We start from the raw sequence: 24,233 nt of genomic DNA, 5'->3' as shown, positions 1-24,233 counted from the left end.
ACCAAAATATGATGTCACAAACTTGTTTAACAATCGGCAAGTATGACTGAATCGTTTCAAGTAATAAACTCGGTAAGACCAAGTATCGTTCTCCCAAAGGACTCACGGCCTAGTTTAGTTATGTGATTTGTTGATTAGCTAAGACTTAAGAACAAAATAATTGGATTTTACTATGCAAAAGACAAAAATAAACATGTATGCATGAGGTTGATCAATGGCTAAAACAAAAGACAGACACTTTCAATGAAATATATTGATGAATATGTTGTTGGGGGTCAATTTCATCTTATCCACTCTCATATATTTTAGCAATTCAACATTCAAGTCATCATTGTTAATGCCACTCTCTAAATTACCTTTCAAGAAGGCTTCTCCCTAATTACGAGTTCATACGATTCCTAGCATTCCTAATAATTAGTTTTTTTAGCACAGGAGCTTAAGGCAACCAATATACTATTGGGAGAAATTCCCCGGATCTAGACTTCCCCGTACGTTCCCGTATCGACAAAACCAATAATCATGCATTGAATGAGTTAAATAAAGCAAGCATTGAGCAAAGAGGAAAAACCCTAACTAATGATGAAAGAAAGCATAAGTCTTAGATTAAGATGCAAGCACAAATTCCATATATATGAGAGCTTCAAAAGATTACATTGATTCCCCAACAAACATACAAGGTTTAGTTCACCATATTCATGGTGAACCTAGATGAACAATAATGAAAGAATGAAAGATAAAACCCTAGAAAGGTGAAGAGGTAGCCTGAGCATCCAAGATCCTCCTTCAAAGGGGTGGAAGAGAGAGTGTTTGCTTTGTTTCTGCCAAAGATACCAACCCTAAGACATCTAGGTCTTTAAATAGGACATAAAAATAATAGAAAACGGGTCCAGGCCCAAACAGATCATAAAATCGCATAAAACTGGCCCAAAACTCGTCTGGTTGACTTTTTTCGTATTCTGGTTGACTGGTTGACTTTTTGGTTGACTGGTTGACTTTTCTGGTTTTTGGTTGACTTTTCTGATTCCATCTCTCCCCTTCTTCACTTCTTTCACTAAATTCACCTTAAAACCTGCACAAAAACACTGAAATCAAGCATAAACCTGTCCAGCTCTCTTATTTCTGAAAATATGGATAAAAGCATGATTTCAAGCTAGTTTCTAAGTGTAAAGGTTGCTTTTTTGTGTCAATTTTAAGCATGAAAATAACAGTTTTTCAACTGTTATCAGCCTGCACCGCGAATTGGAGAGTAGCGCGTTGAGGGTTTCGCTGTTTGGATTTTGAGTGCAGGTGGTGGTCATTTTGGATGCTGGCTTGGAGGAGATGCTCGCGGACGATGGAAGCGTTGTGTTGGTGTTGATGGTTGCGTCAATGGAGGAGATAGCAGCGGCTAGGTCTCGCGATGGTGGGGTTTGACGGTGGCGATGGTTTCCTGACTAGAGATATCGCGTTTTCGTGGTGGTGATGGCGAGACTGAGGCGGTGCTGTGGAGATGCTGAGAAGCGTGAATCGTGGTGTGTTAAGGAGGATGGAACTCGTGGTAGAGCGGCGGCTAGGGATCCGCGATTTCTGTGGAGATGCAAAGACGAACTCGCGATTCTAGTAGAGCGAGGAAGATGGTGATGTGCGTTGTCGCGACGAGGATGAGGATGGTGGCCTCTTGCGGATGGCGGCTTCGCAATGAAGAAGGAGATGACGGCGAGGGAGAAACTACCATGGTTGAGGCGGTGTGGTGGCCGGATTAGGGGGTTTCGAAGGGGGCGGCCATTTCGCGAATGGAGGAGGAGCTCGCGGGTTTGATGGCGGCAACCTTGGTGGTTGACGGTGGTTGCTGTGCGACGGCGTTGGCGATGAGGTGGTTGGTCAGATCTAGGGTTCATAGCGGCAGCGGTGGTGACGGCGACACGGCAGTGGCGGCTAGGGTTAGGTTAGGATAATGAAATTAGGGTTCTGTTTGGATGGAAGATGATGATGTGTCAAAAGCTGATAGGTCAATTTGGTGTGTAGAGGATTAATGACGTGGCATATTCTAGATGGTCAGATATGTGTGTGAGGATTTGGACACGTGACAGAATCTGGTGGAGTCTGATTTAAGAGGGGTAAGAGTAGGAAACTTAGGAAGGTGTAGGAGAAATGACTTTGTGTTTGGACTTGGTCGTTGACCTGTTTCAGAAATAGGAGTGTATGTAGGGATTTTAGGTGGTGCAAGGGTAAAGTCTGCCTGTTTGGCCCATCTGTACATTATTTTCCAAATAAAACCTGATTTTGGGCCTTGAATTGCCATTTGGACCTATAGAACTTATAATTTTAGCTGCACAAATAAACATTAGAATATCCAAGAATAATTTATGCGCTAAAACTCACTTTTTACATCTCTTTAATTTCCAAACCCAACAATTTCAATCATCACAAATCCTCTTTAAATCAATCATTCAAGCACATGAATTTCTCAAAAATTTAATTTTAAAGCATAAATGTGGGCATAAATATGCACTCATCAAGGAGGCTCCTGTAATTAAAACTCAACAATAAAGTTAGTTATGACAGATATAAATCATAAAATTGTTGAAATACAGAGAGAAATGTGTCTATTTATAGATTTTTCAACTCTGACGTGTTTTGATCGATTAAGCAATTAATGTAATCGGTTAAGCTTTTCTTTCATCTTTAACCATTTTACATTTGCACAGGATTTATCAGATTAAAAGTGCATGCAATCGATTAAACATATCATACAAGCCACAACATTCAAAATATGACCGTTATTGATAGTTATGGCTTTTTAAGAAATAGATTTTCATATAAAACACATTTTAACCGATTAGGAAAATAACATAATCGGTTAAGTTCCATACTTCAGCAATTTTGAAAACTTTTTCCATTCAGAACACTTTAATGCACTCAGTAAACATGTACTGGCATAACAACGACTTTTAATCCATTATACATATAATGTAATCAGTTTAAACTTTGTTGTTTTGCCTTTGATAAGCATATACTGATATTTGATGAAATTTAACAGATTATGCATACAATGTAATTGATTATTTCATGCAGATATCCAATGTGCAAAGTGTTTCAACTATATATTTATTTTTAAACAATGAATGCATATAACAAATAGTTCAAGCACAATCACAGATATAATCAAGCAATTGTTTTGTCATCTTGTTGTGCAAGATACTATAAAACATTTTTTTTTGTCATCACCAAAAACACATATGTGAGATATGTGTTCAACTGTACATAGCCCCCTATCAAAAACATTAACAAAGGAATTTAAAGAATTAAAATCAATTTACAAAAATATTCTTGAAGAAAATAAAGATTTGAAAAATAAAATTTTATATTATGAGAAAGGTAAATATAGTAAAAGTGAAGAATGTATTTTATGTTCAAATAAAAGAATTATCTTGATAAAACGACAAACGCGGAAAGTAGTAATAATTTAAAAATAAAAAAGGTTGTTAAACATGTTCCTAAAAATAATTATAATTACTATGATTATAATTATTGTAATAAAATTAAAAATGTTTCTAAATATAATTATAATTATCATGATTATAATTATAAAAATAAAATCAAGTATGTTTCTAATTATAATCAAAATTATTATTATAATTATAACTATAAAATTAAAAATAAAAATTGATGGTATCGGAGGGGGTATTTTTCGAAGAGTATAGCGCAGCGGAATTAACACTCAGAGAGTGGAAAGCGTATTCGATCACAATTAAACTTAATTTGGTCCTTTTAGTAAAAATAATTTTCTTTCAGAAAATTAATCAAACAGTTGATATACGTAAAATAAAATGAGTGTAGGGAATAAGAAGATGAACACAGAATTTTTATCCTGGTTCGAATCAAAAGATTCTACGTCCAGTCGTTAATCACTATAAATAGTGATTAACCTTTTTCACTAAAAAATTGTTTAACATATTACAAGATAATTAACAAGAATAAAATGAATAGAACCACTCTACCAACTTGAAGAGAACCGCTTCAGCAATCGACCAACGATTCACAAGCTTCTCCTTTCACAAGACCAGGCAGAGCACCTTGCTAACTTGAAGAGAGTCTGCTCCGACTATCGACACACGATACGCGAGCCTCTCCTTTCACAAGACCAAGCAAGGGAACAATGAACAAAAAGATTTCTGAGAACGTTCCTCTGACACACAGTGTTCTAAGCTTTCTCAGTTCAAAAAACGTTACTTTCTAATTTCTCCAAAACAAAATATATAGCCAAGTACACTGAGTGCCAAAGGTCAGCTCCCAACTGCCATGAATAATCGATTATTGTAAGTGATAATCGATTATTCAAGTCCGTTATAGGTTTTCAAAAATGTGATAATCGATTATATGAAGTGATAATCGATTATTCAAGCATGACTTGTGATAATCGATTATTGCTTAATCATAATCGATTATTGTAGTTAAAAATGCAAGTTTACAAGGTTTACAAGAATTTCCTACTACATTTAATTTCTACAAATTGCTTTTAACTAATTCTAATATCTTCTGCAACTAAAACTTCTTGTAGCATCATCAAAACAAATTTCTTCAAGATTTACCAATACTCCTTATTGGTAACAATCTCCCCCTTTTTGATGATGATCAAAAATTCAATTTTAAAAGCAAGTTTGGCTTACCTGCAAAACATACAAGCTAACAAACAACAACAAGGTTAGCAATACCTGTAATAATTTATACTTCTCCCCTTGTATTATTCTTCTCCCCCTTTTTGATCAGAAGCAAAAAGATCGGATGTTAAAGGCTCCTTTAAATATGATCTCCCCCTCAATTAATCAAAGGATGCATATAATCAAGAGATCATTTTATTTATGAAAATAAAGATTACATTATAAGAAGATACATAACAGACAGAATTATAACATAGATGAAATGGCAAGTAAACAACAAAACAGTCTAACATAGAACCTATATCTAAAACTCAGGACTAGGAGATCTCTCGGGAGGTTGAATGTTGAGATGATTCTCGATGTTAGATAGACGAACATCAAGATCAAGAAATTGATCAACCATGTACTCATCAACAGATCGTTGCCACTCATAAATCTCCTCAAAGTGAGTCTTTTGTGCAAGACTCATATCCTCCAATTGTTTAGATAACCTTGCAAAATGTTCTTCCATAGAAGTTGAGGAAGAGGAGGGTATGTTGGATGGTCCAGCATCAGACGGAGCAGCAGCACTTACTGGGTCAGCCATATGAGTGTCCATGTCATCATCTTCATCTACATCAGGATGATCATCATCTTTGTGAATAAGGACTCTGCCTCTAGTAATGAATCCCATTTGACGAAAGGTAGTATCTCCAATTTCTGATCCCACAGCTTCAATATTTTGAACGAGTTCTCCTTCAACAGGTACACCTTTGAATTCTAAAATCCTAGAAACAAGAAGGGCATAGGGAAGTTGATATGAATGGGATTTCTTGGCTTTTACCATTGTGTCAGCAATGAGAGCAGGCCAGTCGATGTGTATGTGATTTAGAATCCCATACAACAGAAGTAAATCCTGCTCAGAGCATTGAGCATGGTTGGTTGCTCTAGGACATAAAATCCAGACAATCAAGTAGTGGATCATCCTTTCTTCAACTTTAAAACCTCCAACCAGTAATTGCCTTCTATTTGTTTGTCGTTCAGGATGACGTAGGAAGGATTGAAAAGTCATCATCCTGTTGAAATCTTCAAGTCCTAAGTGGACTTTGACAACATCATCCCAGATGGGAAGTTGAGCAACATTGGTCCATATGTCATCATCTAAAATGATGCGTACTCCCTTAACCTTAGTAGATATTATCCCATCTCGATAGCGCAAGTTGAAGTAGAAGACTCTTATCAGATCAGGATAAATGCAGCCTTTTTGTTCTAACAGATGCGTTAACCCCTGCTCAGCAAAAGTGTTTGGAAATTGAAAGCCATAGAAGCGGAAAAAGTCAAGACGAATAAACTTTACCGCCACGATCTTCCTTTCTTGCCAAGAATTAACAAAGTCTGCGTGTTTCCCTTGATCTGAAATCCATCCATCTATGTTTGCAAGACGTGGTTGAGAAGAAGAGGAGGCTCTAGCTGTTCTGCGACGGTGCCTTCTTGAGTCAGCCATGGAGGAAGAATGGGAAAATGAGATTTTGAGAAGGTGAAGGGAAATGAAGAAGATTGGAGCTCTAGATTTGATTTCAGCAGTATTTGGGTGCAAAGGAGTGTCTAATAATCGATTATGGGGGGCTTTTTATAAGAAAAATGGACAAACTAGCCATTTATGGTCGTTTATAGCCGTTATGGGATGCTCCAACGGCTCTATTTTTGAAACTGTCAGCGTGATAATCGATTATGGCTCGTGATAATCGATTATCAGTTCAATAATTACTGCCCAGAATTGCATGATAATCGATTATGCATAATGATAATCGATTATCTGCTCAAGATTTTCCAGAATTGAATTAGATGCATGAATAATCGATTATAACTTAGTGATAATCGATTATGAAGCGTTAAGTTTACGAAAAATGCAAAAATTTGCATAGATTTTGATTCTAAGATATGTCTAACACTCCTAACTCTCTTCTAAGTTCATAAAGTAAATATACCCCCTTAAATATGCAATTCAAATTTAGTTTTTAGCATACTCAATTAACCCACAAAATCAACAACCACTTTTCAAACAATTAAGATATCAATGATTAAGCAACCAATTTATAAACTAAAATGAATACAACAGTAGCTTAAATGGAAATGATCACAGCTGCTACAGGTTTGACATGAAAGCATTTCAGCTAGCACAATCAGTTAAAAAAAAATTAACTTTGACAACACAATTTACAACTTTCAAAACAACAACTATGATTCATGCACTCTCATATCCCAATCTGTTCAACCCAATGAATTCAACTCTGCATATAAAATAACATATATAAAAATTAAAACAACAATATGCAGTAATCAGATTTAATTCAATAACATTGTTTAACTTGGTTCAATGGATTTTATCCATGAAATATTGGCAAACCAGAATTTAAAACTGGAAAATTGACACAAACAAGGAAATGCAGTTCCGACAACTGCTTTTAAAGACTATTCTACAGTGATTTTCACAATTTGAAATCAAGCTTTATGCGGAGCAAATCATAGCTCATATGGCATGCATATAAATAGATCTCCACAGAAAACATCTTTGAAACGGAAATGCCAATTCAATCATCAAATAACTTAATTATCTAAAAATGCCAATGAAAATCTATCAACCAACTCATTTAAATGAATATAACAGTAATCAAATAATGGAAAATTAGAAAGATAACCAGAACAAAGTGCAATAACACAGTTCAAACAACACTTAGCTCAATCACATGGAGTTCGAACCAAGGCTTTGAATGCCATTTGATGGATTCACTTCCTGCTCTTAGATCATTATTTCCGAAAGCATAATACCATGGATCTCTCCTCTCCTTTTGAGAACTTAACCTGCAAAACAAAACAATAGAGTTTTGGTCCCCATAATCTCATTTGGGTCCTTTGAGGTTAGAGACAATTTACTTTATAACAGGAATCCAAGCATATTTTCCATTTGGAACATCAAAATGTTTAATTCTACATTTGTTAGAAGTGTGCCCCTTTTTCATACAATAAAAGCATGTGACAACATTTGGGTTTCTATAAGACACAGTTCCTTTTTCAACCCATACCCTACGGGTTCTTTTAATTTTGTTCTTACTTTTAAAAACACTTTTGTTTTTATAAACCTTTCTAACAGTTATAGGCATTTCAACATTATTGTTTCCAGTTGCAACTTCAAGCAGATTTTCAAGAATATCAATATTAAGCATATGACTCTTACATGAAAGACATTCAACAGGATGTTCAACATTTGAAGACTCTTTCATTTCCAACTTGCAAATTTTATTTCTCAAACTTACTTCCTCATCTAATGCTTTCTCATATTTAATTTGCAATTGTTTAAATTCTTTTTTCAAAATTTTATGAGCAGCATTCAATTTCTCAGATTCATCAAGCAATTCAAGAAAAGCCTTTTGTACATCAAATTCACTAGATTCATAGCTAGAATTACTTACTTGGCTTCCAGCATCATCAAAATTAGCTGTCAAACACAAGTTTACTTCTTCAACAGAATCACTTGAACTAGAGGAGGTTGATGCATTATCCTTCCAAGCAATGCGAACCTTCTTCTTCTTGTGAATTTTCTTTTCTTTTCTTTCTTTACTTCTTTTGTTGCTTGAACAATAAGCTTTCACATGGCCTCTTTCACCACATCCATAACATTTGAAGCTTGAAGAGGAACCTTGATAGTCCTTCTTTTCCTTCAAGATTTTGCTTTCAGATGATTTATCGTTGGCCATCAAGCATAGATTTTCTTGCTCATTAGAATCGCTTGAGCTTGAGGAGTTTGATGTAGACAATGAGTTTGAACAAGTCAACTTAGCCACATTCAATACTTCATCATGAGTGACTCTTAAAAATTTCCACATTTCCTGAGCACTTTTATAAACAGATACTTTGAAAAAATCATCAATGGTTAGTGCAGATAAAATTATATTCCGAGCCTTAATATCAAATTGTGCTCGTCTATTTTCCTCAGCAGTCCAATTTAAATAAGGTTTTTCAGTCTCTACACCATCAACAGTATTCATAGGAATATAAGGGCCATTTTGTACAGCTTCCCAAATACCTCTATCAACAGACCCCATAAAAATCTCCATTCTAACTTTCCAAAAAGCATAGTTATCACCAGTAAACAATGGAGGTCTGTTAATGGAAGCACCCTCAGCATATACATGGTTTTGATTGTGACCAGCCATTTTCGCAAATTTTGAAAAACTATCAAAGCAAGCTCTGATACCAATTGATGGTATCGGAGGGGGTATTTTTCGAAGAGTATAGCGCAGCGGAATTAACACTCAGAGAGTGGAAAGCGTATTCGATCACAATTAAACTTAATTTGGTCCTTTTAGTAAAAATAATTTTCTTTCAGAAAATTAATCAAACAGTTGATATACGTAAAATAAAATGAGTGTAGGGAATAAGAAGATGAACACAGAATTTTTATCCTGGTTCGAATCAAAAGATTCTACGTCCAGTCGTTAATCACTATAAATAGTGATTAACCTTTTTCACTAAAAAATTGTTTAACAGATTACAAGATAATTAACAAGAATAAAATGAATAGAACCACTCTACCAACTTGAAGAGAACCGCTTCAGCAATCGACCAACGATTCACAAGCTTCTCCTTTCACAAGACCAGGCAGAGCACCTTGCTAACTTGAAGAGAGTCTACTCCGACTATCGACACACGATACGCGAGCCTCTCCTTTCACAAGACCAAGCAAGGGAACAATGAACAAAAAGCTTTCTGAGAACGTTCCTCTGACACACAGTGTTCTAAGCTTTCTCAGTTCAAAAAACGTTACTTTCTAATTTCTCCAAAACAAAATATATAGCCAAGTACACTGAGTGCCAAAGGTCAGCTCCCAACTGCCATGAATAATCGATTATTGTAAGTGATAATCGATTATTCAAGTCCGTTATAGGTTTTCAAAAATGTGATAATCGATTATATGAAGTGATAATCGATTATTCAAGCATGACTTGTGATAATCGATTATTGCTTAATCATAATCGATTATTGTAGTTAAAAATGCAAGTTTACAAGGTTTACAAGAATTTCCTACTACATTTAATTTCTACAAATTGCTTTTAACTAATTCTAATATCTTCTGCAACTAAAACTTCTTGTAGCATCATCAAAACAAATTTCTTCAAGATTTACCAATACTCCTTATTGGTAACAAAAATAAAAGAACCCGTAAAATTTGGGTAGAGCAAGGAACTAAATATAGAAAACTAAAAGTTGCTACATATTTTTATTGCATGAAAAATGGTCATACATAAAATAAATGTAGAATAAAACATTATGGTGTTCAAAAGGGAATATATGCATGAATTCCTATTATAAAATAATTTGTCTCTAACTTTAAAGGACCCAAAATAAGTATTTTTTGATACCAAAATATTATTTTTCTATTTTGCAGGTTATTTCAAAATTGAGGAAGAATTTTTGGGTGTGCACCAAAACTTGGTAAAGTATGATTTGTCAAATTAAGGAGGAGTTTTTAAAATGAAAAGAAAAATTTGATAATATTTTTTTACTACTTCTCTTTCTCTATAAGGTGTCAAATTTAGGAGCACTTTAATTTTGTTTAAGTTACTCAATAAGGAAAAGTACTTCTTTATATTGTTTTTATTTATTTGTTATGATTTCTAAATTTATTGTATTTCCTATGTTTTGAAATATGCCTTTTGTTTCCCTTTAATAAAAATTATGATAACTATTATTTATTTATTTTGCCTTATTTTTTATGGCTTATATTAAGTGGGAGTTTTATATTAAAGGGGAGAAATTATTTAATCATATATAGCTCTTTTTAATAATGATAAAATGGGGGAGAAATATGTTTAAAGACTTAATTATATTTATCTCTTGTCCACTAATCTTTCTTCTCTCAGTTATGTATGAGTTACAGATTAGTACAGGTTACAGAAGGCTTTAAACCAAAGGAGTTTTGATCATCATCAAAAATGGGGAGATTGTTAGCATAAAGCTGAAGAGAAAATTTCTTGATGATGTCTCAAAGTCAAGTCTAGAGTGTTCTTGTTGCAAGAAGATCTTCATGAAGACTTGTCTTGTGTTAAAGCTTTTGTAAATTAATAGATTTATGTATAGGATGTGGTTTATCTTTGATTCTATGTATTGTTTGCCTTAGGTTCGTTAAAATTCGTTTTGAATAAGAAAACCTTATTTTATACTCAAGATAATCGTTTTGACTTGTCGTAATTGATTATCATGAGCAATTATGAGAATTTTTAAGCTAAGTTTTTTATCGTTGTGCATTCATTAAATGCATAATCAATTACCATAATTGGATAATTGATTATCACACGTTAGGTAGTTGACAACGGATTTTTACAGGTATCCTTGATTGAGATCTCTATAAATTAGATTGGGACTCTCATTTAGAAATACAACATACGGGTGTATTTCATAAATTCTTATCTACAATGTGCGGTGATAAATGTTCTAGGGTTTGTGTAACCCTTGTGTTGTGGCTTTGAGAACTTGGCATGCTGGCATAGAGCGTAAACTTTCACTGGGAGTGTGATTGAGTGTTGTTGTTGTTGCTAAGTTGAATGCCTATCATCCTTTGTGAAGATTCAAAGGAGGTGGCCCATCCTTCGTGAAGCATTAAGAGGAGGTGTTAATCCCTTGTGGGTTTCAAGGGAAGTGAGTTTCATCTCTTGCGATAACAAGAGAGGTGTTCTAACCTTCAACTTTTTTATTTTCTTTGTGATTGTAACATTTTGTTGGTTTGTGCTAGTGAAGCATTAATTCTCGGTTGAGATTAACAACTGGATGTAGGATCTGTGTGATCCGAACCAGTATAAAAATTAGTTGTGCAATTTTCTCTCTTCCTTACTCTTTAAATTTGTTTAAATTATTTTAAGGAATTTTAATATTTACGAGAAAATTATAAAAAGAACGATTTGCGATAAGAAACCAATTAACCCCCTCTTGGTTTGTTGAATGTGTTAACCATTCCGTTGCACCGCTATGACAAAGATTTCTCCTTAGCAGGGACCATGTGTTATCCTCCTAATGGAGAGGATTTTACCTTGGTCTCCAAGTTAGAGTATTAAGGTTTTGCTTTTACAATTTGAAGACACCTTTAGGGTTACCTAATCTTATAAATGTCTCCCTTATGCAAATTCACCTTTGAATTGAGTATTATTATGTTTTAAAATTTTGTCATACTACTCAACTTAGGCCACCAAGGGTAGATCACCCTTTATAGCTTTCCTCTAACAACCCTTCCTCTTGAGTTGACCCAACCTTTCTCGAGAGCACATCAAACACCACCAAAGCCTATCCCTTTGCTTAATTCATATAGCTTGGAGGAGGAGTCACCATCTCACCACATCAAACCCACTATATGTGCACAATATTTCCACCATCATCAAGCTTCCGCAACCACCAACCCATTTGAAAGTCTCCACCTTGCTTGAGTCATATAGCTTGAAGGAGTTTATACCATCATTTGGTAATTAAAGCTTAGATTATTTTTGTTTCCTCCTTGTGTTTTCCTAACCTTGTCTTGTTGTAGCTATCTTGGAATGGTCCAAATCAACCTCCCTTACTCTATAGTAAAAGTTCACGATTTTAAAAGTTAAACTGGATCAAGAACAGAGGTTCAAAAAATACATGTCTATAGTCAAATTAATGCCATTTGAGTCTAGTTTCCAACAAAAAAAAAATTATCTCATTTGGAGTTTGGTGAAGGAAGTTATGAGGAGAAGAGTCAACAAAGGTCAAAGTTGTCAGAATGTTGTCATCAATTTTTCTAGGTTCTATTTTGGTAGTTTTAGATGCTATTTTGTGGCTTCTAAATTCTCCTAAATGTGTTGGGTAACATGTTTACATGTGTGTAGCTTTTTTTTACTCTTTTTTTTGTATTTTCCATTCGATCATATCATATGTTTGGGTCATTTTTGTTTTCAAATCAATCCATATTGTCTAGAGTCTTGTCCAGTCTTTTATATTTCATTACTTCTTAGTCAAGCATTTAAAAAACAAAATTCTTAAAAATGAGTTTAAGTGTGTTTTTAAAACTGCATCATATATGTGCTTGTGATGCTATTATTTTCCATTATTGAGTTTGTACTTGCTATTAGTTTATTAGCAAGTTCATAGAGTGAAGTTTCTGTTGTCTTTTGTTGACTTTCACATTTGACCTTTTTGCTTCCATTAGGTTTCTTTCCATTTTAAGTTGCTTGTTCAAATGCAAAATATATGTGAGTATTATGGAGTAGTAATATTGTTTTGTGTTGTAAAAAGTGTTAAAAGAGCTTCAAAAGAGTTAAAATAAAAATAGAAAAGAAGTGCCAAAAGTGCCAAGAAAAATACATGCAAAAATATGTGCACCTGACCACTACTACCAAGTGTTTTGGTGTGAATTAATTGCTTGAGTTTGAAAACTATTTTTGGTGTAGTAAAATATATTTTTCAACAAGCATTGTGTCTCAGGTTTGAGCTAAAAGAGTGACTATATGCACTATTAGCAATCAACTAAAGAGAACAATAAGCATGTCATTCAATTTCTAGTTGTTTTTTGTTTTGTTAATCTATTTTAGTATCTTTCCTTAAGTGTTTCTTTTATGTGCTTAACCTTTGTTTCTAACCTATAATTTTTGGATTGTATTTATTGGTTTTCTTGGTTTTGTCCTATCAAATTCCTTTTGAATTTAGCTTTCATTCTTTTCAAGCCTTTTCTTGCTTTAGTCTTCAGCTTCTTAATTTTGGTGACTATTTTTGGTGTAGACTCTCTTTGGAGGTGAACCAACCTTGAGGTAAATCTTAGGGGGTGGAAACCTTAAGTGAAGAACTAAGCTTGGGAGTTGCAATCTTTTGTTTTCTTTTCATCCTGTGATGTTAGCCTAATTAGGTGTCATGGGGGAACCTTTGATGTTCAATCTTTTATTCATGCTTTGTTGTGGTTGAACAAGACTCTGTGACTCACTCAGAATGTTTAGCTTGTCCTTGCAACTTTAATTTTGGACACAATGATCCCTATTGAGTGTATGGAGTCCTTTATTGAAAGCTTTGAAACTCGTCATAGTGTTAATTTAACAAAAGCTTCATATTTTTATTAAATGTCCAACATATCAGAGGTCATGTGTTGGGGTTCTCCTTATTTCTCTAGTGAAGGGCCTCCATTGGATTTTGATAGCGCCAACTATATTAGGATATATATTGTTGTATGATGATGTAGATGCATGTGTTTGACTTCATGTAAATACCATATGCAACGTGGTCAGATAATAGTTTTACATATGTTCCATAGTAAGCATCAAATATTCTTATCAGAAATGAACGAAAGTATTTCAAGGTAAAGAAAGTAAAGCTATGCAGGGATGATCTCATAACTTTAGTGATGAATTCCTAATAACCGAAGAGTGATTCACTTATACAGGATTCTCCGATGTTAAATTCAATAAAAAAAATATTTAAGAATATTACATGAGAAATATAGTAAAAGATTGCAAGAATTAGGTACATACTCCTATGGTGATATTCTATGTTAATAGGCTTCTTGGGTCTATTAATAAAGAGTATATTAGAAATTTAGTTACATTAAATAAATTTTCTTACCTAAAATTTTTCTAAAAAGATTATCATATCAATATATCCAAGAAGTTGCTTAATAATAGAGATATCTTTAACAACATCACTAACTTCATATATCTTGGATCATTCTGATTATATCTGTAAGAAAAGAAATGCCTTATATCTCAAGTCAAAAGGGGTGAATTAGATTAAGCATTAAAAATTGTTCTTTTCAAAACTTTGTGAAATCTTTGGCTTTCTTCAAATCAATAAACAATAAGTGATGAATCAACAATAAAAGAGAAAGAGTAGAGAGAAAGATCAACACAGACAATCTATACTGGTTCAGCAATACCAAGTGATGAATCAATACTTTCTACTATTCACTTAGCTTATTGTACTACATTTGATTAAGGAATTGTGCTTAATTGTCCAATATTTCTTCAGTTTTGATATTTGGGCTTGATTTCACCAGTAATTCTTATTTTAGTTAATTTGAATTATCTGAGGCTAATTATGTCCATTATTAATTAAAGGGAATTGTTTGAAATATTATTTTGGGACTTCTAGAGGGCAAGAACGTCAACAACCACTCTTCACATAGACGTTTTAGATTTAATTCAATTGTAAATTCGTTCTTAGTGTATTTTTGGACAGATTTGGACCATTGGGTCATTTTGGGTCAAAATAGTAAAAGCCCAATTTTGGACTAGGGTTTTAGGACCCAAAGGGAGGAAAAACGTCCCCACTCTCTCATTTTCACGTTTTCTTACACTTTGGACAGCAAGGTAGAGCTCCCCCAATTTTGGGGTTTTAGGTTTTCATTTACACTTTCATGCAATTTCAATTCCAAAATTTAATTTCGACTTTACAATTATGTTTCTTCTCTTATGCTTGCAATTTAGATTCTGCCCATTTAGTTTCATTCTCATTCTTGCATTGCAATTTCGTTTTGAGTTTGATTCCCATACAGTTTTAGGTTCCGGTTTGTGTTTTTGGGTTTCCAATTCCAGTACCATTTCGTTTTGTGCTTCCATTTCTAGATTGGGTTGCATTTTTGGGCATTGAATTTTTGTTTCTAGATAACATTTCGTTCCAGTACTGTTTTATTTGCGTTTTTCTATTTGAATTCGTGTTAATGGAAGTTTAATCAGTTTGGTTTGGTCATTAGCGATGTTGAAGCATTTTCCTTGAGATTTTTGGGTATTATATGTAAATTTGTTCCACTAACCTTGCATTTCATTGAATCTGTTCTGCACTGGAGATTAGACACGCTTAGTGATTTAATTTGGATTAATTATCGCTTAGTTAATTAATCTGTTCGGTGCAGGATTGATTAAATGTATGCAATTCGTTTGCTTAATTCGATTTTAAGAAAATCCAATTAATATTTGCTTAGTTGGTTGATTGGTGTTGGAATAGGGTGAGAGCAGTGATTAATTGATTGTTAATCGAGGATCGGAAGTGTTGTAACTGAGCTAATGACCAAACTGTCCTTAATCAGTGTTTAATTTGTGTGTTAATCAGTGCATTTCTTTTAACAAAACCACCTTCAAAACTCCCTCCACCAGGTGTTTGATCTAATTCTTGAACCACATTTGGTCCTTGAGAGACCACCTAGGGGTCATTCTCCTAGTATATACTGCATTTAATTGCTCATTAATTTGATTCGGGTACGGTCTCGATCACCAAGTCTACATCAAATCCTCCTTCAACAACCTGAGTTGAAGGGATTCTACTATAAATTGATTGAGTTTACAAAAATATAGAGATATCCCTCTCAATACACTTCTCACCACACTCAAAATCAATATAGCTACTCAAGAGATGAACAATCATCAATCTCTTAATAAAAGAGCACTCACAACCCTTAAACCCCTGGCAAACCCGCACAGGAACACAATACAACAATTGTCTATGATGAAACTGATCTCCAAGTCATACTCCTTTAGTGTAGATCAAATCAGAACAACTTTAGCCCACTTTTCTTGAAAGAATCTTGATGTATAAGCAACCAATGTAGCCATGATTCTCCAAGATCACTTCTTGAACACTCTTGTATTCAAAACTCAATGTAGACGTTAATAGTTGAAAATGATAGCAATTGAACATTTTGAAACAGAACTCAAGACACATATAAATATATAGGATTTTCTGAAACATGGTGTATTATAATCGATTAAGATTTTTATATAATTTGTTAAGCTTTTGTTTCTGTTTTAACAGTTTTAACAGATTATCCTAGGCATGTAATCTATTATTTAATCACATAAGCCATTTATAAATTCAATTGACAGTTATAACAGATCGGGCTATTAAATGAAATGGATTTAAACAAAGTAAACTCATTTAATCAATTAGACAACTTATGTAATCGATTAATCCTACACTTAAGCAAATTTTCAATCTAATTTCCATTCTAAACATATTAACCCACTTATGAAATAGATAATGACATTTCTTTCTATTTTAATCAATTAGACAATTTATGTAATCGATTACTATAGAGCAATTTGTCCCGATTAAGCATACAAAGTGAATTGGTGAAATCTAACATATTTTATACTATGTTAAATCGATTATTTCATCCATAAACGAGATTGTTAATCTATTTAATATATGATTCATTTAATACAAATGAATTCTCATATCAAACACAAACAAATTATAGATAAAACAATTTTTATGTTATTTATTGTGCAAGAAACTATAAAAGCATTTTCTTGTTCATCATAAAAAAACAAATATATAAAGAATAAGTTTGACTCTCCCTGTCAACGAGATTTGAGAATTTCAAAACTAATAACTACACCTCAATTCAATAGAAAGTTATTAAATTAACTTAATATACCGTAAACGTTTGGTAAAATGGTCCATTAAAGTAATTAATAAATATAAAATTTACATTAATAAACATATAAATATAATATTTTAGATGAATTTTAATTTATTGATAAAGATATATTTTAAAGTATTTATAATTTTTTTTAGTAAATGCTAAAAACTTTGAACTTTCTTTTACAAGTCAATATTTTTTATTATGTAAAAAATGTTATCACTTAGTAAAAGAAATCATGTTACCAAATATTAGTTAGTTGACTGAATGATAAAAAAATCTAAAAATCATGAACCCATAAAATTTAAAAGTAAATTACTGTTACGTAAATTTTATAGTACTAAAAACTAGTTTAGTGCTTATAAAATATGACATCTTGCTTTAGAAACGTACTAATATAAATAATTTATTAATTTCGTAAATTCATATATTACAGGGGACAAAAGTAGTAACGAACTCAAAAGCTAGCTTATAACCTTTTGTGCTTTTGTAGAAGACTAGTAGAACAAGTACCTGAATAATGTTGACTGGCTTGTTTGGGACTTCATAAGGAGCAAAGGCTTCTTTCTGCACCTCCATATAAATATTTCACTGCACCTCTATATAAAGAAGTTTTTGTTTTTGTTTTTTTAATTGTGTAATCCAAAAATAGAAAATAACTTCCGGAGTAAAAATCCAAAACTAAAATATACCTTCTAAAAGTTAAAGAATTGAGTAAAAAACTAAGTTTCAAATTACACAATTTTAAATTTGTTTGACTTCTAAATTACACAAAAAGTTATTTTCAACTTTCAGAATGTATAATCCAAAAATCTATTTTACGAAGAAAAAAAATTTTACTTTCAAAAATGAATTTCGGATTTATGGAGCTGCAGGCAACTCTTAGTCTAGGTTTCTAAAATGGTGCTGTACCAGTACAGTTAATCACTCAACTGACAAGTTTCAAATGGGACTGAACCTATTACTAATTTTACTTACCCACTTTCAAAAGAATATGTTGCCAACTACTATTTCCGACTCAACAGGCCATTTTGCATGCTTTGAACACACACACACACTACTACTACTACTACTACGAGATAAAAGCTAAAAATAAGATAGGAAAGACCAAAATTAGTATTAAAAATGCGTTTCCCTTCGTGTAAGAGTTGATATTTCAAGACAACCAAAAAGGACTGGAGCAAAGAAAGAATCAGTATAGAACCAAAAGTTCTACCTCCTTCCCTTGTTCTCTCCAGTAGTATGATGACACCTCGTGTTGCCGCCCTTTACATTTCTCTCATACTCAAGTTAAGTTCACACCCTACCATCTCGTCTCATAAGCTTTTCCTCTCTCTCTATGTACATTACACCTCAATGGCTCGGCACAGCTTTGTCGTTGTTATCCTGCCATGACTCTTGGGCTGGTTCATCTTGAGTTCCATCAGTATGGCCATTGCTTTCTTGCTTTTGCACCTTTCCTTTTGGTGAAGTACTTGTACTATTATGATTACTTTTCCCATTTTCCTTCTCCTGCATGGTTGGAGTTTCCATGCTTGGATTCACTTCAGCCAAAGTACCAGCTGATAACTGTTGTGATGAGTTGCCCGACCCCGGTGGAGGTAGAAAGACTCCTGTGCCAGGAGCAAGGACTCTTGGAGGAGGTGCCGTTGTCCATCCAACAGAACCAGGTGGGATTGGCACAGGTGCAGGAAACGGCATGGGAGGTACAACTGGAGCAGTAACAAACAATGGTTGCATGCCAACTTGAGCTGGAATTTGTGGTCGAATGGGAGGAGCTGGCAGTACTCCAGAAGTTGGAAGTGCAGCATAATGCTTGGAGCCTACAGGATGACGAACATGAGTGGGAGATCGGCTTGGTGGCGGACCCCATTGAGAAGATGCTGCTGGTGAGAAAACACGCTGGGCGTCACTTGGTACTGACTTTTTTGGTTGGAACTTTGTGAAGGTAACAAGTATGCGTTGCTTGCGTATGGAAGGAAGAGCATGCTTGGCAAAATCACAGGATTTCCCTTGCATGGCCAGAAGGGACCTACAGAGTCAAAAATCATATATCAGATCTCAAGAGTAGAATCAGCATAAGGGGTGCTCAAATTTCAGATTATATTACAATTGTACAACATTAAAACATTTAGCTCTCCCCTCGTTAAAACATTAACATTTCAAATTTCAGATTATATTACACATGTATGGCCAGTAACTAGAAACAAATTACAATTCTTATAAATTTCAATTTGGCTAAGATCATACTCTTTCCAAACAATATTATATCATGTCATAGTAAAAGACAACGTTTGGAAGCATTACCCTGGGACAAGAGAAAGCTTGAGACTGCCCCTATAATCCCCAGGATGTTCTGAGGCAATTAATCTTCCAAAAGTCATTTCACATTCTGTTAGAAAAAGAATATACACGGGCCTTCCAAACCATGATGGCCAACTGTGGGGCTGTGAGTGATCACCCTATGGAGAATTGTGTAACCATATTGGATTAGCAAATCTGATAGCAATAATACCCCAATAAATAGAAAACTAGAATGCCAGCAAAATATTATTTTCCACTCTTTTCAGCACACCATTTGTTACTGAATAAAATTCATATGGGACCTACCAACATGAATTTCACCCAATAATAGAGTTTTCAAACTAATGTGCCCACCAGTGTTGCTAGCTTTTCACATAAAAAATAGAATGCTATAAAAATCAACCTCATTATAGAAATCCACAATGCAACAATCAGGCTTCACAGTCATTACTTGTGATGAAACCAAACGCTCAATAATATCTTCAAACAAGGAAGGTATCGGTTCCACATTCATATCTGCCAGATTCAATTAGCAAAAAATAAGAAAAAATTAATACAACGATGCCAAAAGACTGCATGTAAGAAGCTTTTGTAAACTATAGTAGATTGACATCGAAAGAAAATCACACAATATAACATGCCTTTGGAGGCTCCTGTCATGTTTTCCCCTTCTGCTGGGGCATCAGCAATTGGAACACCCAACTGAATCATTTCCCTTCCATGCCCTTTCATGGGCCTTCTTGAAACTACATATGCCTGATTTCCTGCTTATAAAAAAATATCCAGCAACTAAAAAACATATTTTTAAAAATAAAACAAGTTTGCAAGATCTATGGTGAGATCATTTCCCAGCAGGAGGATATAAACAGAAAATTTAAGAATCATACTGAACATCAACGTCTATGTATTACAAGTGCCCAGTTTTTCAAATTGAGCATCAACCAATATGAATATCAGAACCTTATCTCCTCATTTGTATTCTTTTTTGCTCCTTATCTCCTCATTTGACCGTTGCATACCTTACTATTAAATTCCTGGGTATGCTAAGGCATTCTATTTGCTCTTTAATAGTTCAATATTTTTTATCATTATGATATATTAACATTAATGATAGTAATAGTCAAGAAATAGAAGAATATCACAGTACTCAGAAAATGCAAACTGTTCTGCAGTAGGGCTTGTACAAAATATTAAGAGTCCAAAGTAAGTATGTTATCTCTGTCCTCTTAACTCCTATCCACAGAGTGAAACTGTGATGACATCTGCTAATGCAAGAAGCTCCACATTGAGTGAAATAGACAAACTTAATGTCACAACCCATGACTCGTATACAAAATCTACAATTCTTATTAACCAAGAATGGTGCAAGCTAACTCTTCGCCTATGACTACTGAGATGAACCAAAGACAAAATATATACAAGTCAACCACATTTTTTTCACAGAAACTTACAACTTCAAGAACATGGACAAGGACCTGCTGGCAAATTGCAACACCTATTTGCTATCAATAAAGTCCTACTAAAACGGGAAATAGTGACAATCAAGTACATTTACCTAACTGTCCCTTTTTCCCAGAAATCCTTAGATCATTGACCAATGAAACGAGGTTTGAAACTTCAGTGCTATCAAATAAATCTTCATACAACTTCAGTCCATCAGCCACATTCACCTAAAAGTGAAGAAAAAAAATGGGACATCTTAAATATAGAATATAAAAGATAGAAGGAAAATAATAAAAATCTTATGAAGGAAAATAATAAAAAACTTATGAGAAGGCATACACACATCATGAAATAATGACAATAAAAAGTACAGAAATATTTTAAAGGACCCTACCATCTTGCCGTCAATCATTTCATTGCCACTGAAGGTCTTTGCTATGGTAGAAAAACTTTGGCTTTGATGTTGACTTTCAACAGAATCAGATTCATTCCCTAGAAACACATCTCACAAGAGTTAAATATCTTATAACTAATAAGTATGCAAGAAAAACAAAGACATTTAGGAAAAAGGGCCAAAATTAAGAAGGTACTAATTTCAAATAGGTAGATAAGATTTTAGAAAGATGAAATCCTAATATAAAATTTAAATTAATTAATAATTTGAAAATGTTAAAAAAAGTACCAAAGAAGGGTAAGGTCATATGCTATAAGTCAATAGAATAACATAAATGTCTTCACATTCATCAGTAAAGACGGATTTTATAATATAAGGATGAGGATTAATGATAAACACATATTAAACAAAAAATCTGCATGGAAACACATGGATTGTAAGCTGACTCCGATCTTATAAGTGCATGAGAATCAATTCTCAGCATACAGTGTAAATCAAACAAGGAGGTGAGTACCTACACTTATGTTGTTTTATACCCAAATTTAAGCACATCACATTTATGTCAGAGAAGACGAGGTTTGTACAGTCCAAAAATAACTTCATGAATCATGAATGCAATACAACTAGAGTCATTCTGCTGCCCTCAACTCTTTTAAGTTAAACATGACATATCATATATCTTCACTATCATCAATGTGAGGAGGAAGAAAACCTTCAGAATTAGATATACATTCATCATTTACAACAGCAGCTTCAGATTCTAAATTGGACAAATATCCTTCAGAACACCCTGTTTAGCTGCCATCAGTTTGATGTTTCATAATAGCATTTTCTCATACAATCTAGAGAGCAAAGAGGTAAATAAACTGCAGGCATTTCTCATGCTTAAACGATCAGTGAACTTATCCTCTATTTTCCATTAATAGGATGGCAGAAGGCACCAGATCATAAGAAACCAAAACACTAACCTTGATTTTAATGAACAACCCTTTTGAAATTTCAGTCAGAAAAAAATTAGAGTCTTCTATGATTTGCCTTTTGCATGTATTCCAATTTAATAACAGAAAAGGAGTCTCCACAAAGTTTAATTAAAAAAAGAGGTTCATTACGTTCCCCATACCAGAACTGTATTCTTATATGCAACCACATGCATAAAATGATCTGATTATCTTCACTGAATTTTCTACAAAATTGGTTCTCTCAAGCCGAATAAAACACTGTTGGCACTACTTCAATATAACCATACGGTTATATTTGGAAGGCCTGGCAAAAGAAGTGAAGTTGAATAAAACTGCTTACTACTAAATTGTACCAGTACCACAAGGCTGATTCAATTAGTTTTCATGAATGCCCCAAGAAACTCAATCATTAAGCCTTTATAACATATTGTTTCAAGATTATCAACAAAGAATGGTTACAACTCAACAATGCCCACTACTACTTCGATTACACTGAGCACAAAAGGCTTGTAATAAAGACAATCACTCAGAGTTCTGGATTCACTATGTCGTAGCGTAAACAAATTAATGCGTAACAAACAGATTGATTGAGCCATTCTTACCTTTCTTCTCTTCAGCAGACGCTAAAAAACCCTTATCCCCCACTTTCTCAACCTTGCTACCAGATTTATGTTCTTCAGTCTTCACAACAGTTGGAGTCCCTTTCTCATTGCCTCTGGGAAACGTGGCATTTCCATCGTGACTATAGGACTCTACACTAGAATTATAACCTTCCTTTGCAGGATCAAACCTATGGCCATACCGGTATCCCGGACCAGGTTTTCTAACTTCTTTTGCACCCACTTTAACTGGATCCAGAGGCCTCTGTTGCCTCCTCCACGCCACTTGCTGCAGTGCATACGTAACATCAGCCACAGAAAAGTATTGCTGCATAAGCAGGACCTGGTTCCAATTACATCGCCTCTGCTGAATGGCCCCAATGACCATATCATACTCCCCAGTGTCCCCAACCACACGTAAATGCTGACATAGGGAGTCTATGATGGCATTGGCAGCAGCAAATTCGCTTCGCAGCCAGCCAATAAGCCCATCCCTCTCATCAACAAACCATTGCTGGCGGTAATGGTGCTGTTGGATCTCACCGCCAACACCGGCACCGGCACCACCTCCACCATTTGGAAACTGCATTTTGTCCGGTATTACCACATTTCCCGATGGCATTGCCATGAGAACTCACTACAAAGAATATACTACAACCGCATATAAAGCATACCCCAACAGAATTAGATCTAGATAAGGAAACAACGAGTTTATAAGATAAAAAAGCAGCGCAATTCAAGAGGACCCCACTAAATGAAACGCGGAATTCAGAACAATTAAAGCAAAAAAGCAAAAAAAAACAGCAAACTTGTTAAGAAACAAGATCACCAAGAAATGATCAAGGCCAAGAAAGAGTGAAAAGAACGGATAATATGAAATGGGTTTGGCGTTGAAATCTACAAGAGCGTTAAGGTAAAAATTGTTGAATTGAATAGATCTGGGTTTGAAAAGGGTGAATGTTAGATTGAAAGTGAGAAGGTGGTTGAGTTGGGGTGACGCAAAGGGAGGAGCTTGAAGAGGAAGATCTAGGGTTAATGAAGAATGTGGCACACAAGGAATGGCTTATTGATCACGCATGTGTTATAGTCTTAAATGGTGGCTCAAATTCATAAGTCGCGACACAATACAACACACTCTCTCTATTTGTTGCTGTGCATCTGAGGACTGGTGGGTGCTGAATTTGGATTTTACAGAGAATATTCTGGAAGGAACTGGGGATTTTGGTCATTGCCCTTTCTATATATAGCCATGGCGGTTTGGGATTAAGTCTTAAAATAAACAATTACTTTTTAAATTTGTTTATTTGAAATTCCATTTTTTAGAAAAGAAAAATCATTTCTACAATTACAAAAACTCTTCGAAATTTAATCACTTAACACACATGTTTGTAAAATAGGACCAAATTCTGACCTTGGGATTAAAATAATTCTTAATAAGTAAAAATTAATTTTTATATATAAATTTACAATATATTTTAATTTTTTAAAATATAATAAATTACAATT

The 24,233-nt window shown here is 34.1% G+C and overlaps 2 protein-coding genes across 2 annotated transcripts; both read right to left on the bottom strand.

Annotated features, from left to right (window-relative positions):
- Positions 1-7,427: 7,427 nt before the first annotated feature.
- On the bottom strand, positions 7,428-8,833 carry LOC148206001 (uncharacterized). Its single transcript, XM_088102915.1, has 2 exons — positions 8,090-8,833; positions 7,428-7,481 (listed from the first exon to the last, which is right to left on the bottom strand). Exons 1-2 carry the CDS (start codon positions 8,831-8,833, stop codon positions 7,428-7,430), a joined length of 798 nt encoding a protein of 265 aa, XP_087959041.1.
- A 9,288-nt stretch (positions 8,834-18,121) lies between these two features.
- Positions 18,122-23,938, bottom strand: LOC124837625 (RNA demethylase ALKBH10B-like). The gene is made up of 7 exons (XM_047313047.2): positions 22,731-23,938; positions 21,170-21,267; positions 20,888-21,002; positions 19,974-20,096; positions 19,736-19,848; positions 19,336-19,490; positions 18,122-19,060 (listed from the first exon to the last, which is right to left on the bottom strand). The coding sequence occupies exons 1-7, from the start codon at positions 23,353-23,355 to the stop codon at positions 18,382-18,384; spliced, it is 1,908 nt and encodes a 635-aa protein (XP_047169003.1). The 5' UTR covers positions 23,356-23,938; the 3' UTR covers positions 18,122-18,381.
- Between the last annotated feature and the right edge of the window lie 295 nt (positions 23,939-24,233).

Source organism: Vigna umbellata, chromosome 1, assembly GCF_029865625.1.
Source record: "Vigna umbellata cultivar VRB3 chromosome 1, Vumbellata_1.0, whole genome shotgun sequence".
Classification (NCBI taxonomy): Eukaryota; Viridiplantae; Streptophyta; class Magnoliopsida; order Fabales; family Fabaceae; genus Vigna; species Vigna umbellata.
This window is presented reverse-complemented; position numbering and strand designations above follow the sequence as displayed.